Consider the following 13228-nt stretch of genomic DNA (forward strand, 5'->3'; position numbering starts at 1 on the left):
TTTTTTTTTTTTTAAATTTCTAATTGTGGTAGAAATGCACATAACACCATTTCTCCTTCGTAACCGTTTTAAGCACACCGTTCAGCTAAGTGCGTTCACGTTGTCGTGCGACCAGTCTCCAGGACTTTTTCATCTCGGAGAAATGCCATTTTTAGAAGAGATGATCAAATACTTCTCTAGATGTAGCTAACTTTTAAAATCAAACGCGAAGAAGGTAAATGGAATGGCCTCATCAGACTATACCAAGATAAATTGAATAGTCTTACCAAGCTGTGAATGAACGCATGTAAGCAACGGGCTTTCAATCTGCTTTTGCTACAGTTCGAAGAGGAAATCTCCGGCAGACGTGTAGAGCTCATGGTAGAATTTCCTGTGTGGTTCCTTAGAACCACCTGCTTCAAAGTCCCTTTTTTTTTTTCTGAATGAAATATACCTCTTCTGTAAGCATGTGCAAGACGACCAGATGTCATTCTTACTCAGGACCCAAAATAGAGACAATTTAGGGTTTCGTATCAAGCCTCAAAAATAGTGGAAAAAGCGCGTTCCCACACGCAGCCTCATGAAACAGGTTCGCCCACGCACTGCTGGAGAATTTGGGCGGTCACTCATTAACAGGTTATGCACTCCATTCTCCGAGGCACCAGAGGAGGCTTGTCTAAACTTTTCCACCGTTCCGACAGCTGGTTTCTACCAAGTCATTAAGGGGACGCTATTAATACCGGTGTTATGTTTTGTGTCACTTGTACCAATGATACTTCGCGAGCTGAAGTTAATGCTTTTCTAAGTGCTACGAGTTAAGGGACAATCCTGGTTCCGTGCCGAAGGAATTCCCATCTAAATGCAAATCGAGACAAGCAGGACTAGAATGCATGAGCAGGTACAGTAATTTTTCCACTGCCTGATGTTCGCCCCACCCCCCGTGCGTTTTCATACAACCGTATTGGTAAAGAAATGTTCCTTATTAAGATTAAACCATGCTTGTTTTCCTCCTTGCACCTGCAGTTACAGGGAAAGGAGCTCAGAGTCTGGATTTCTTTGATTTAATACACAGGAAATGAAATGGACAAAGAGAATCCTTTTTCGAACCCCTGCGTCTGCACTGCGGGCTTTCTCTTCCAGGCCCCTGGTGTCTCTGTTTCATGTCCCAGAAGAATCACAGCAAGTGCGCCCCAAATGGAGCTTACCCTTCACCCCCAGACCTACTTCTCTTTCCTGACCCGATGACACTGCCATCTGTCCTTTCATGCCAGACACTGGAGAGTCACTGCAGCGTCCTCCTCCCACGTGCCACACCGAGGCCATCCTGTTTTATCTCTTACGGACTTTTCTGATTGACCCCTTCCTCTGAATCCCCACTCCTGTGGCCTTAATTCAGCCCTTTGTCATCTCTCGGACGAGCGTTGACTTTCTGCACCGGTCTCCTTGCTCAGTCTTCACCCCATGAATGCCAACTGCTGTCCCAGGAAAACTGGTCCGTGTCTTCGGCGGGTAAAGCCCTGCTGCTCGTCTCCTGCCTTCCTGGGAACGAGTCTCATTCTGCCACCTTGCACGGGATGCCCTATCAGATCACTGGGTGGAAGTAAAGGAGGCTCTGGCACAGATGAGTCAGGGGTTGGCAATTTTTTTTTTCTTGATAAAGGCCAGATAGTAAATATTTTAGGCTTTGCAGGCCGTCTGGTCTCTGTGGCCAACTACTCACCTCTGTTGTCATAGCAGGAAAGAAGCCACAGACAGTTCGTAAATGAACGAGTGTGGCTGTGTATTAATAAAACTTTAATTACAAACGCGGATGGGGGGCCAGAATGTGCCAACCCCTGAACTGGGGATAGGCGTTAAGAAGCTGGGTCAGTGTATGAGGGACAAATCAACATGCTCAGCCTTCTCTAGAGGGGGCTGGGAACCATGCGAAAAGCATGGATTTGGGGCCCAATCACCCTGGTTCAAATATTGACTTAAGTGTTGCTAGTTACGGGGCCTTCGGACAGCTTTGCACAGATTGTCATTCGACTCACCACAGCCCTGAGGGATAAGCACGACCTTCCTGGAACTGAGGCGTGAGCGGAGCGGGGCCGAGGGCTCGGGAAACTCCAAGTCCTTTCACGAGCATGCTCACGTGCTCGTGACTCGTCCGCCTTTGAAAAGAAATGCCCTCTGGACACCCGGCCGCCACGGCCCTGACTCACACCATCCCTTCACACCAGACTTCTCGACACAGCTGTCCACGTTCCCCGTCCGTGCTCCGTCCTCTCGCACTCAGTGACCCTCGGCGAGCTGGCTTCGGCCCCCGGTTTGTAGAAACCGGTGATTGGTGTATGCGACAGAGATATGTTCGCTGTCACATATTTAGGTGACATCTTTCACACCGCTGGCCAAGTGAGGGGGAAGATAATGGTGACGTCTTCCACCTCCCGGTGGAAGCTCTGAGCACTAGCAGATTACCCGGCTCGGCTCCAGCGCACACCGCAAAGCCACGTGACACCAACGTTTTAACCGCTGTCTCTCCCAGGGGAGGGGTGGGTGCTCCTCTGGGGTGGAGAAGTCCAAGCTGAACGCTAAAGTGGCCACTGTCCACACGGCAGACTGAGCTTGAGAAGGGCTGGCTCCATCAACCCAGACAGCGAGATGGCTTGCCACCGGAAGCACGCGCTTTGTGGCCCACATTTGTACCGCTGTGATCATGGCGCTGCCTATGGATCTTCAGAAGCAGAAATCCGCCCCTCCCCCACCTCCCACCGTCTGTTGGGCTATGTATGACCCAGGAGCCACGAGATGCAAGGTGCACCTAACAATTCAGCTCCGGGGGCCTGATCCTGCGGGGCAGGAATTTTCTCAATGGTCACTGAATACCCGGTGCCTAGTACAGTGCCCGACACACAATAGAATCACGAATGAATGATTTCTCTTCTGGGTCCCTGGGAGGTGACAGAGGCAGGGCATGTATCAAGTTAAAAAAAGAATCTTGAGGCAAAATGATCCGACATGCTTTCCTTGGAGCTCAGCTACCCCAGGGGACAGAATCAACAAGAACCCCAAAGACTCAGAGCACTGCTCAGGAAAATGGGCCAAGCTCTTAGCCCAGGATCCCTCTCCGGGCTGGGCTGTGCCTTCTTTCTGCTCATCAGCCACGATTCCACCAGGACAGGAACACAGGAGGAATGCCAACTATAATACCTTTTTTGGACAGCCAGGAAGTAGGTATTCTCTGCCTGAGTCTTCGACACACAGGCAGTGCTCATCTGCGCTCAGCTCTCACGATAACCAAGCCTGTCATGAGTCAGTCCTCTGTGGCTGCTCCTGCGCCCAATGTGGAGTTTTTCCCAAACTATTTTTAAAATATCTAATCTGTGTGAGTAACAGGCTGCAGGACCGTTAGTTTACCATTTCTGGGCAGATAGTTTTAACATCCTCAAGACCTTTTTAGGTTGTAATTGGATATCTGAGACGGTGAGACAGGGATACAAAAACCAAGTAGGGCGTGTAAGATCTTTAAGTGCTGCTTAATAGCAAGCGATCTGAAATATTATTAAGATTTTTAAAGTGGTTTCTGATCTTAAAAAAAAAAAAAGGTAATTATTCTAAACAACAATCTTGAAAGATGGCTTAGGGATTTCCTTCCAAACGTCTACCTAGGAAAACTAGGGACCTTGGAGGTGGGTTCAGTGGCTAGACAGACAGGTTTTTTTTTAAAGGGTAGGGCCCTCGGCCTAATAAAGGAGGAAGAGACGCCAGGGCTGTGGGCATGGGGGGCAGGGCCCATGAGGACACAGCGAGAAGGTGGCCTCCACCAGCCACGGCGGGGCCTCAGGAGAAACCGACCCTGTGGCACCTTGAGCTCAAACTTCTGGCCTCCAGAACTGTGAGAGATAAATTTCTGTTGGTTAAGCCAGGGGTCCCCACCCCTTGGGCCAGAGACTAGTGCCAGTCTGCAGTCTGTTAGGAACCAGGCTGCACAGCAGGAGGTGAGCAACGGGCCAGCGAGCGAAGCTTCGTCTGTATCTGCAGCCGCTCCCCAGCACCAGCATCACCGCCTCAGCTCCGCCTCAGATCATCAGGCGTAAGATGCTCATGGGAGGCCCAGTCCCTGGTGCCACAAAGGTTGGGGACCGCTGGTTTAAGCCCCCCAGTCTGTGGTGTTTTGTTATGGCAGCCCCAGCAGACTAATGTGACGTCTCATGGTTTCTGTGGGTCAGGAACTTGTGAGCAGTTCGGCTGGGTGGTCCTGGAGCAGGGCCTCTGACTGGGCATCAGTCAGGTGCTGGCTGGGGCTGTGGTCTCACGTACCAGTCAGATGGCCTTTCGGGAATGAAGGATCTCCCCTACCTGTTGAGACTCTGCCAGCTGCGACCCTCCGCTACGAGCTAGGACTGATCTTGGCTGAAGAGAGTCGCCTTGCCCAAGATCACCCCACCTCCAGGACAGCTCAGAGGTCACCTAATGGCTGGCTGGTTCGAAGGCAGAAGGGCCTGGCTCCTTTGCCCCAACAACACTGGGACAACACTGAGGGGCCCCCCAGCGCAGTGCTCCCTGAGGGGCTGCGGAGAGCATCACACCGTCTCCCTCGCTCCCGTTCTCCTGAGAGCACGCCCTAACACACATCCCGCACACTGATCCGCCTCAGGGAACACACGCTCCGACGGTCTACAGGAAACCACTCTCGGAGAAGTTAACCATCTAAACGAGACTCCTTAGATCAATGAGCCTCTAGACTAGTATACCGTGTGCCCAAATGCAGACCCCGGCTGCGGAAATCGGGTGATAAGACGCACGGCAGACTTCGAAATTGGTCCCCACACTCCACCTCTCCCCGTGTCCATGCCCTCTGCGATGTGACTTTGTCACTTCCGCTTCTTTCTGTCGACCAAAGCTAGTCCTAGCCCAACCCAGATTCGAGGGGGCAGGAAATGGACCCTGCCTCAGATGGCGGGAGCTACGGCGGGCCTGTCTGAGCCTAGGTCTCCAGAGCCCTGGCACGCACATACGTCCGCGTCTAACTCCGTCACTGTCACAAGAGCTGGTCCAGGCCGGCCTGCCGGAGCGGGAGAGGCCACACGGAACGGAGGAAAGCTGTTCCGGCTGAAGCCACTCTGGGCCAGCCAGTCCCCCGCTGACTTGGTAAGTGACCACAGATGTGGGAGTGAGCACAGCCGAGACCAGAAGAATGCCCGGCCCACACCGCTGACCCATGGAGCTGTGAACTAAACCAAGGGTCGTTGCCTTAAATTTGGGGGAGGTTTGTTGGGCAGCAATAGAAAAACAGATACAGTACTCGATCCCACTGGATACAGCCAGCGACCAGGAACAAGAAGAGAATGCAGACCCCGGGCTGTAGCGGATGCCTCGGGCTCCTGCCACGGCCTCTGGGGCACCAAGCTGCTGTGGGGGCTGCTGCTCATGGCTCGAACTGTCAAATTTCTTACAGGATTGTTCTTAGGTGACAGGTGGAGGTGCCGTTCCATCATTCTGGGACATCCCATAACTACTTGGTGTGAGGGCGCAAAAGCCCAGGTTCCTTGCCTCTGGGGAGGGCAGATTCTGGTGCAGGTGACACCCCAGGGCTCCCCTGTCCTCGGCTGCGGCCGGGTCTCGTCCGACACCACGCGCTGGCTTTGCTTCTTCCCTTCCCTTGCACTTTGCAGCTTTCCTCTGGGAAACAAACTTCCTAAGAAACAAACAAACGGGAACCCGAAACCCCATCTCGGACTCTGCTTCTAGGGGACCCTGACCCAAGACGCAGGCCAAGAGTGACATTCCTAGAAGAAAAACAAGGAAAGCATAGAAGTGACTCCCGTAGAAAGAAAACTGGAAAAGCACTGATCATCCTGAGACCTCTGCATCGCATTTTCAACCCAGTGGAAGGCGACTCTTCCATTGGTCCAGGACCAACAGCTCCACCGTGGGCTCCCGCCTCCAAGGAAACCCGCCCGTCTCCTTTGCAGACCAGACCCAAAGCCTGCTCTCTCCCCTTTATCTTGAAGTGCTCCCTTCCTGCCGACCCCTTCCCCATTCGTGCTTAAACCCATTCCCACGCGTGGGAAGGAACCACGGCCTCCACGCTTCCAGCTGCGGGCCCGCCCCCTCCCCTTCGATGTCAGGATCCTTGAAAGAGTTGCCTGCTCTAGAGCTTTCCATGGCTTTACCTCCTAGTCCTTGGGAGCAGTCACGTGGCTTCTGCTCTGGACCGTGCTCCTGGAGGTATTCCTGCCAAGGGTATCTCAGTGACCTTGGTCCTCACGTGCCACGCCGGTCGGCTGCGTTTGAAGGTGCCGATCCCTCCCTCCAAACGCAGGAAACACGGCGAAGCACGTTCCTTTTGCTTCTGTGACTCTGTGTTTGCCTAGCTTTCTACCTACTTTCCTGGCAATTCAGAAGCCTCTTCCTCTGTTTGTTTCTTGAATGTTCACATTTTCCCGGCCTGTTTGTTTCTTGAATGTTCACATTTCTCCTCACCTGCCACACGTCTCTGGATGATTTTATCTCCTGTCACTGTGCAAACTACCATTTGTATTCTGATGATTTTCAAACATTAATTTCTAGCTTCAGACGCACACCTCCCGTGGCTCTTTGGGCACCTCGTGAGAATGTCCCACGGGCCCCTGACTGTACCACCACCCCGAGACAGCCCCCCACACACAGAGACACACGTGCTCGCTTACACACACGCGCACGCACAGCCCGCTCCTCCCCTCCCCAGCAAATGCAGCCACCACCGTCCAGTTCCCCAAGGCGTCCGGAACCTTCCCTGATTTTCGTCTTCCCTCGGCTCGTCGATCACCACATTCCAAGTTCCTCTCTCAGCGGGACCTCCGAAACAGCTCTGTATTTCCAACACTGGTTATTCTGCTTTTTTGTTATCTGCGGCTGCCGCCAGGCCCGCATCACTCCACGCCACGACTCATCTGAGCGCCTGTGCTCCCCAAGTCCGATCTAACTCCCACCCCAGCCTGGGGGGGATCGCCTCCGAGTGCAGAGCTGATTGATACACACGACGGGGCGTTTCCTCCCGTGAGAACTACAGGGTCTATCTCGGTCTATCAAACTCTGTCGTACTCACCTACCTGCCTGCACCCCCCAAACAGACAAAAGCTCCTCCTTTTGTCCAAGTCGTTATTAGCGATTATCGAAACCCTCCCACGGATAATGCATCATCGTTCCTCGGGTAGTGAAGAGAATGAACGCTGTCTTCGCCTCACGAGAGGAACACACCTTTGTTACCCCATCCTCCTTTCCCGGTGCAGTTCCCGGCACGACGCAGTATTTGCCGAGTAAATAAATGATAAAACGGGAGCTGCCTACTAAAGACTAATTAATTACCTCCAACCCCTTTCCAATTTTAGAGGAAAATGCATGGGAACAAATTTTATAAAAGTGATCTCCGTGGTCAGTGTCTACAGAAAGTGTCTTTTTATTCCAAAAAGCAGAGATAAATTGTATCTAAATATTGTCAGGCTGACAGAAGTCTTCAGGCAGCTCGCATCCTCCATGAAGATCATGCTGAGAGCCAAATGAATGAGGTCAGCCCAGCTCTTAAAAAACTTAGCACATAAATGAAAGACATTCGACACAATCCAATTATGAAGAAACACACTTTAGATAATCTTGAAACTACCCCCAGCCAAGGGCGGCTGCATGCAGAAGAGGCCTGGGCCAAACCGCGGCTGCAGAGGCTGAGAGAAGCCCCTGGGGAAGACAGCCCCCCGAGGCCTTGGGCGACAAAACTTACAAATGGGATGAAGGCCCCGTTCAATGTCAGGTAGCCGACAGCAACGTTATCTTCCAATTTTGAAACTGAAACATGTCATTTCAAAACACGAGTGGGGAGCCTCCCCGATCACCCTGATTTTCTTGCAGCTCAAACTACATCAACGTTGTGTAGTCTCGACTGGATCTTTTTCCTTAACTGTGGTACGATACACATAATGTTAAAGCTACCATTTTAACCATTTTTCAGAGGACGACGTGGTGGTATTAAGCATATTGATTTTGTGGTTCAACCATCACCATCATCACCAGAACTTTTTATATCTGGCAAAACCGAAACTGTCTCCAGTAAACAACTCCCATCCCGGCCCTGCCCAGCCCTCGGCACCCACATTCTACTCCTCTCTGTCTCTATGAATCGACGGCTCGTATAAGTGGAATCACGCAGTGTTTGTCCTTTTGTGACTGGCTAATTTCACTTGGCATCATGTCCTCGGGGCTCATCCACGTTGTAGCCCGTGTCAGAATTTCCTTCCCTTTGGAGGCTGGATAATAGTCCACTGTATGGATGGACCACATCTTTGTTTATCCGCTCATGACATGTGGATCATCGTTGAAATCTCACAGTACTGTCACACGCACCGTCAGGGTTCCTGACCAGGGCACGTGGCCCGTGTCCATCGCTGAGTATGGATACAGCCTAGGACACTTCCTCTCTGGCTCCAAAAGCCAGACTGGAGGACCCAGGCTCAGCGGCCTCGCTGCTGTGTGAAGTATAAACAGTTAAGAACGTCACTCCCTCGTCACAATCATGGGGGACAGATGACCGTGGGCTCTCTGTGTTCTCTGCTACAGGCTTGTCCGGAGAACGAGAACTCGTATAATCGGGGGAAAACCCCGTGTCTGAATCTGTCACCATCGCTCAAATGACCTAAAGCCAAAATAACCGCTTTCTGTTCAAATCAGTGTCTCTTCTTAAATGGGGCTATTCTACCAACTGTCACTGGTCAGTGAGAAGCAGCCAATATTTTGAGACTTTTCCATCTCCCCTATCGCTTAATCCTCTCTGCTGGCCAGTTCCCTGTTTGCTCCCTTCCCTGGTCTTCCCGCTGTTCCCTGCTCCCATGGGGTCTGTCCACTCCAGGTCTCCTGGCCCCCTGGTCCCTGGGTAGGTCTGGCACAAGGCTGGAGGGCAGAAAGAGGCAGAAACACTAGGATCTCTGTCCCTCTGCCTCAGATGGCATCTCTGGCCAGCGGCTGCTTCTCCCCCACGGCTCCAGCTCCTGCCAGGCAGGCACACGTGGTCCCACCTCCCTTCTGAAGGGGCCTGGTGACACCACCTCCTCTAACTGTCCCTCTGGCCCTAGGGGGTAGGAGCTTCCTGCTTTTGATAATCTTTGGGTTCCTCTCTTAGATTCTTTCGCACCCCATTATCTCTATCACCGAGGCTCACTGTTAAATGCCCAGAAAGGAAAACAGAAGCCTCTCCAGATCTTTCCTCGCTGGTACCCAAGAATGTGGAGGACCTTCCTCCTGGGCCTAGCTCTGCGGGGCCACTGTGCCACTCCATACCTGGACTTCTCGGCACCCCCCGCGGTCTCCTGTCTCCTGTCCATGCTGCAGTCTGCGGCCGGTCCCCGCCGGCCCAGAGGCAGGCCCCAGCCGCTGCTCCACACCAGGACCTCCTCCTTCCCCACGCCCCTCGCCATACTCACTCCCATCCGGGTCATGGCTACTGTTCTTTTCTAGAAGGCTCTCCCTCCACGTCTCCTTACTTAGACCCTACCAGTTGCTCAGGCTCAGCTCAGTTGGTGCCACCGCATGGAGACAACATGATGTTCCCTCTTTCAACTCCTGCGGTGCCAACAATTTCCTTCACTCCTGAGCCCCACCCAACCTACTTCTGCCTCTACTTAACTTTTATCTGAGTGTCATTCTGTTCCAGTAAGACTAGGTCCCGGAAGGCAGAAACGATAGCTTGCATTTTACTCCTCACACTTAAAACAATACTCTGCTGAGCAAACATCTAATAAAATAACCACAGGATGAACACAAACCATAGCAATAGTACGTCCTCTGTGTGACGAACACATCTTCTTTCTCCCAACATATCAACTGTTATGGTTGGACCGTGTCCCCCAGAAGCTAGTTGAAGTCCTAACCTTTGATACCTGTGAACGTGGCTTTATTGGGAAATCAAGTCTTTGCAGATGCCGTCGAGTTATGAGGAGGTCATACTGGATTAGGTTTGGCCCTAATCCGATGACCAGGGTCCTTCTAAGAGGGTAATCTAATCTGGACACAGGGAGGACAGACGAGTGACGATGGAGGCAGAGTCGAGAGTGACGCTGCCACAAAGCAAGAAAGGTCTGGGGAGCCGGAAGCTGGACTAGGCAAGGAAGGACGCTCCGCTAGAGACTTGGGAGGTTTCGGACTTCCGGCCTCCAGAACTGAGAGACGATGGCTTCCTGCTGTTTTCAGCCCTCGCCCCAGTTTGTGCTACTTTGCTACAGCGGCCCCAGGAACTAATGCAACAACCGAATGAAATAGTTACATCCAGACAGACAGCTCTTAGGGGTGTGATTCTCATGTCCTTGCTAGACACGGGCGTCATTTTGACTAGATGTGATACCTAACGTACCAGGCAGGCAGTGAGGGCCAGAGTCTCCACGTTAGGGTCCTGGGCAGCAAGGCAGAGGGTGTCAGGGCTGTAGCTAAGCCAGCTTCCTCCATCGACACTCACTCATCCTACTTCTTGGAAGGATGCACAGTCACCTGCCTCACCCCTGCTCCAACTGGAAAGGCTCGCCTTTTCAAGAACGCTTCCCAACTCAAATGATGTCAAGCGTTAAATCTTAAAATTCTAGAATCAAATTTCTATTAAAAAAATTTTTTTTTTTTGCTTTGCCTATGACTTGTTACTTTGGCATCCCACTCAGGACGAATTCAAACAAAGCTTTTCATGACTGATTTTTAAAAAGCAGCCAAGGGAACAGAAAGCTTTCTCTGGTCACGTTCTAGATGTTACTGTTTTTCATGAGACTCCATGTGCCCACTGGGCCCTCCTCATTTTCTTTCCCCTCAGCCTGTGATTTATAATAAAGTACACCAAACACGTCAGGATGCCCAGGCTTAGCTTCAGCCGAAGGCAGTCAGACCCTGCCCTCTCTCGCGACGCCTGGCAGCTCGGCCGCGGGACACGGCCCGGACTTACGGTTTTGGAGGGAGTGTAGTGTGTCGGTGATGCCGACGGCGGCCTCGACGAACTCTGAAAGGAAGACGGGCAGAACCTCTGGCCCGTGTCCGGAGGGGGAGACGAGGCATAGATACGATTTTCCAGTCGCTCAGGCTCATGCTTATAGGATTCGAGAGGAAACGTGTGTTGCTTGGTCACTTGGGTGGGTGTCGACGGTGAGGACGAGAGGCCCGAGGCTGAGGAGGAAACCGCAAAGTCCTGTGAGGAGTCTGGCTGAGGCGGAGGACGCAGAGCTAGGCTCCTCCATACCCAAGCGCCCCAAATCTCAAACGGCAAGAATCACGTCATTAAATTCTGAATACTGGGGACAAGCGTTTGTAAACCTGTTCCTAATCCCTGAAAATCATGTGTCCAGAGATCCCCTCGTCATCCAGCCTGCGTCGTGGGCACTGTCCCCTCGCCGTGCGTGTGTGTGTGTGTGTGTGTGTGTGTGTGTGTGTGTGTGAGCGGGGCGGTGCTCGGATAGTTCAGAAGTTGTCTGGGAGAAAGTCTCACACACACACACACACACACACACACACACACACACACACACACTGGACGCTCTTTCCCCTGTTCGGTCAAACCCCGTTTGGTCCCCTCTCCTCCCCTACAAAGCACGGTCCCCGGAGCACCCTCATCACTCAAGAGAAGACAGGAACATTCACAGAGGATTCAACAGAGTCGAAGGTCAATGTCGCAGACGTCACGTTACAGCATACGAGGCGAACTATGACTGTCGAAACGCGCATCATCACTACGGCCTCCGTGAGTTCGCAGTCGGGGGAATTCGCCGGGAAGGTGAGTGAATGGGACTGGGGAGGGGACTTGCAGAGTGAAGGTTTGGAGGGACGGGAACGAGGAGGAAGCACACGAGGGGAGACTGGGGACACGGATCCGCCAGGACACGCCCGTCTACGTGAACGGGGTCTGTGCCGTCCAGGGGGCCCGTCTCGGACAGGCGGCCTGTCTCGGACAGGTGGCCATCACTCATGTCTAGTTGATTACGCCATCAGATCATTGTTCTGGGTTGAATTGTGTCCCCCAAAGAGACATGTTGAAGTCCTAATCCCCAGCATCTGTGACTGTGACCTGGTCTGGAAACAGGGTCTTTGCATACTGCAGTCGGGTGGGTCCTTAACTCAGTGTGGCTAGTGTCCTCACGAGAGGGGGAGTCAGAGAGACGCACACAGGGAGAAGGCCATGTGACAGCGGAGGCTGGGGTCGGAGCCGTGCATCCGCCAGCCGAGGATGCCAGGTGCCGCGGGCGACGGTCGGAAACTGGGCGAGGCGGGGAGGGGCTCACCCCAGGGCCCGGGAGGGGTGCGGCCCGGCCAGCACCTGGGCTCAGACCTCAGCCTGCGGAGCTCGAGGGCACGAAAGCCTTGTTTCTCGCCCCCCGCTCGTGCTTCTTGGCTACGGCAGCTCCAGGAAACCGACGCCGTGGCCTGGTGTGGATTCCTTTTCCAGGAGAAGCGGGATCCGGATGTGGGCCTGGTCTCCGCATCTCACAGGGAACCACAGAAAACGTTCGTTTGAAATTTTTCAATTATGCAAGTGAAAGCAAAGATGCCAGTGGACACGGCCAAGGCCACCCACTTGCTGCTTCTGACCGAGACAGGAACCAGTCAGCCCACGAAGCCAGCGCCTGGGTCTCTCCCGCCTAGAACGTGCTCTGTGCCACGTCCCGGACAACTGTCCTCCATCCCCGTGCACATGTGTGTCCCCCTCACTTCCTACAGTGGCCTCCCAGTCAGGTGTCAGGTCAGACAGGCCTCTGACTCTCCGCCTGTGAGGCCTCCGTCCCCTGAACTGTGTGTTCCCTGTCAACGACAAGCTGAAGCCACATGTAAAGCGTGTGAGTCCTTGGGGTGCAGACCCCATCCATGCACTCTAGGCCCCACAGGACCCAGGCTGTCCTGGGCAAGGGGACGGAGCTGGGTAAATGCCCGCCAGCCAACAGGAGACAGGAGGGAGCAGGGAGCGGGTAAGTCTCAGGCTTAGCTCGAATTTCCTCTCCCTCCCTGGGGAGAACATCTCGCTTGGGTGGAAGTTCCGGAAGTGACCAACTAAAGGAGCATCAGTCACACTCAGCACAATCCTGCTCCCCAGCCCCAGGCTGCCCTCCGGGGAAGCTCTCGGTGGAAGCGGGAGCTAGAACGTTCTACCCTCAAACCCCAAACCCTTCTGAAAACAGAAGTTTCCCCTCAAAGGTCCTGAGAAGCAAGGCCGGCCTTGAGGGGGGCTGGGGGTGACGGGAGGGGGCGGAGGGGAGCGGGAATGGAGCAGGAGGAG

The 13228-nt window shown here is 53.4% G+C and overlaps 1 protein-coding gene across 1 annotated transcript in view; it reads right to left on the reverse strand.

The window, feature by feature from the left end:
- Positions 1-9988: 9988 nt before the first annotated feature.
- LOC111730469 (5'-AMP-activated protein kinase subunit gamma-2-like) overlaps positions 9989-13228 on the reverse strand; it is a 74758-nt gene continuing 71518 nt past the window's right edge. The window contains exons 4-5 of the mRNA XM_023521781.1: positions 10806-11130; positions 9989-10046 (exon numbers count right to left, since the gene is read on the reverse strand). Of these exons, the coding sequence (XP_023377549.1) occupies positions 9989-10046; positions 10806-11130 (383 nt within the window). The remainder of the gene's footprint in view (positions 10047-10805; positions 11131-13228) is intronic.

Source organism: Pteropus vampyrus, unplaced genomic scaffold (assembly GCF_000151845.1).
Source record: "Pteropus vampyrus isolate Shadow unplaced genomic scaffold, Pvam_2.0 Scaffold316, whole genome shotgun sequence".
NCBI classification, from domain to species: domain Eukaryota; kingdom Metazoa; phylum Chordata; class Mammalia; order Chiroptera; family Pteropodidae; genus Pteropus; species Pteropus vampyrus.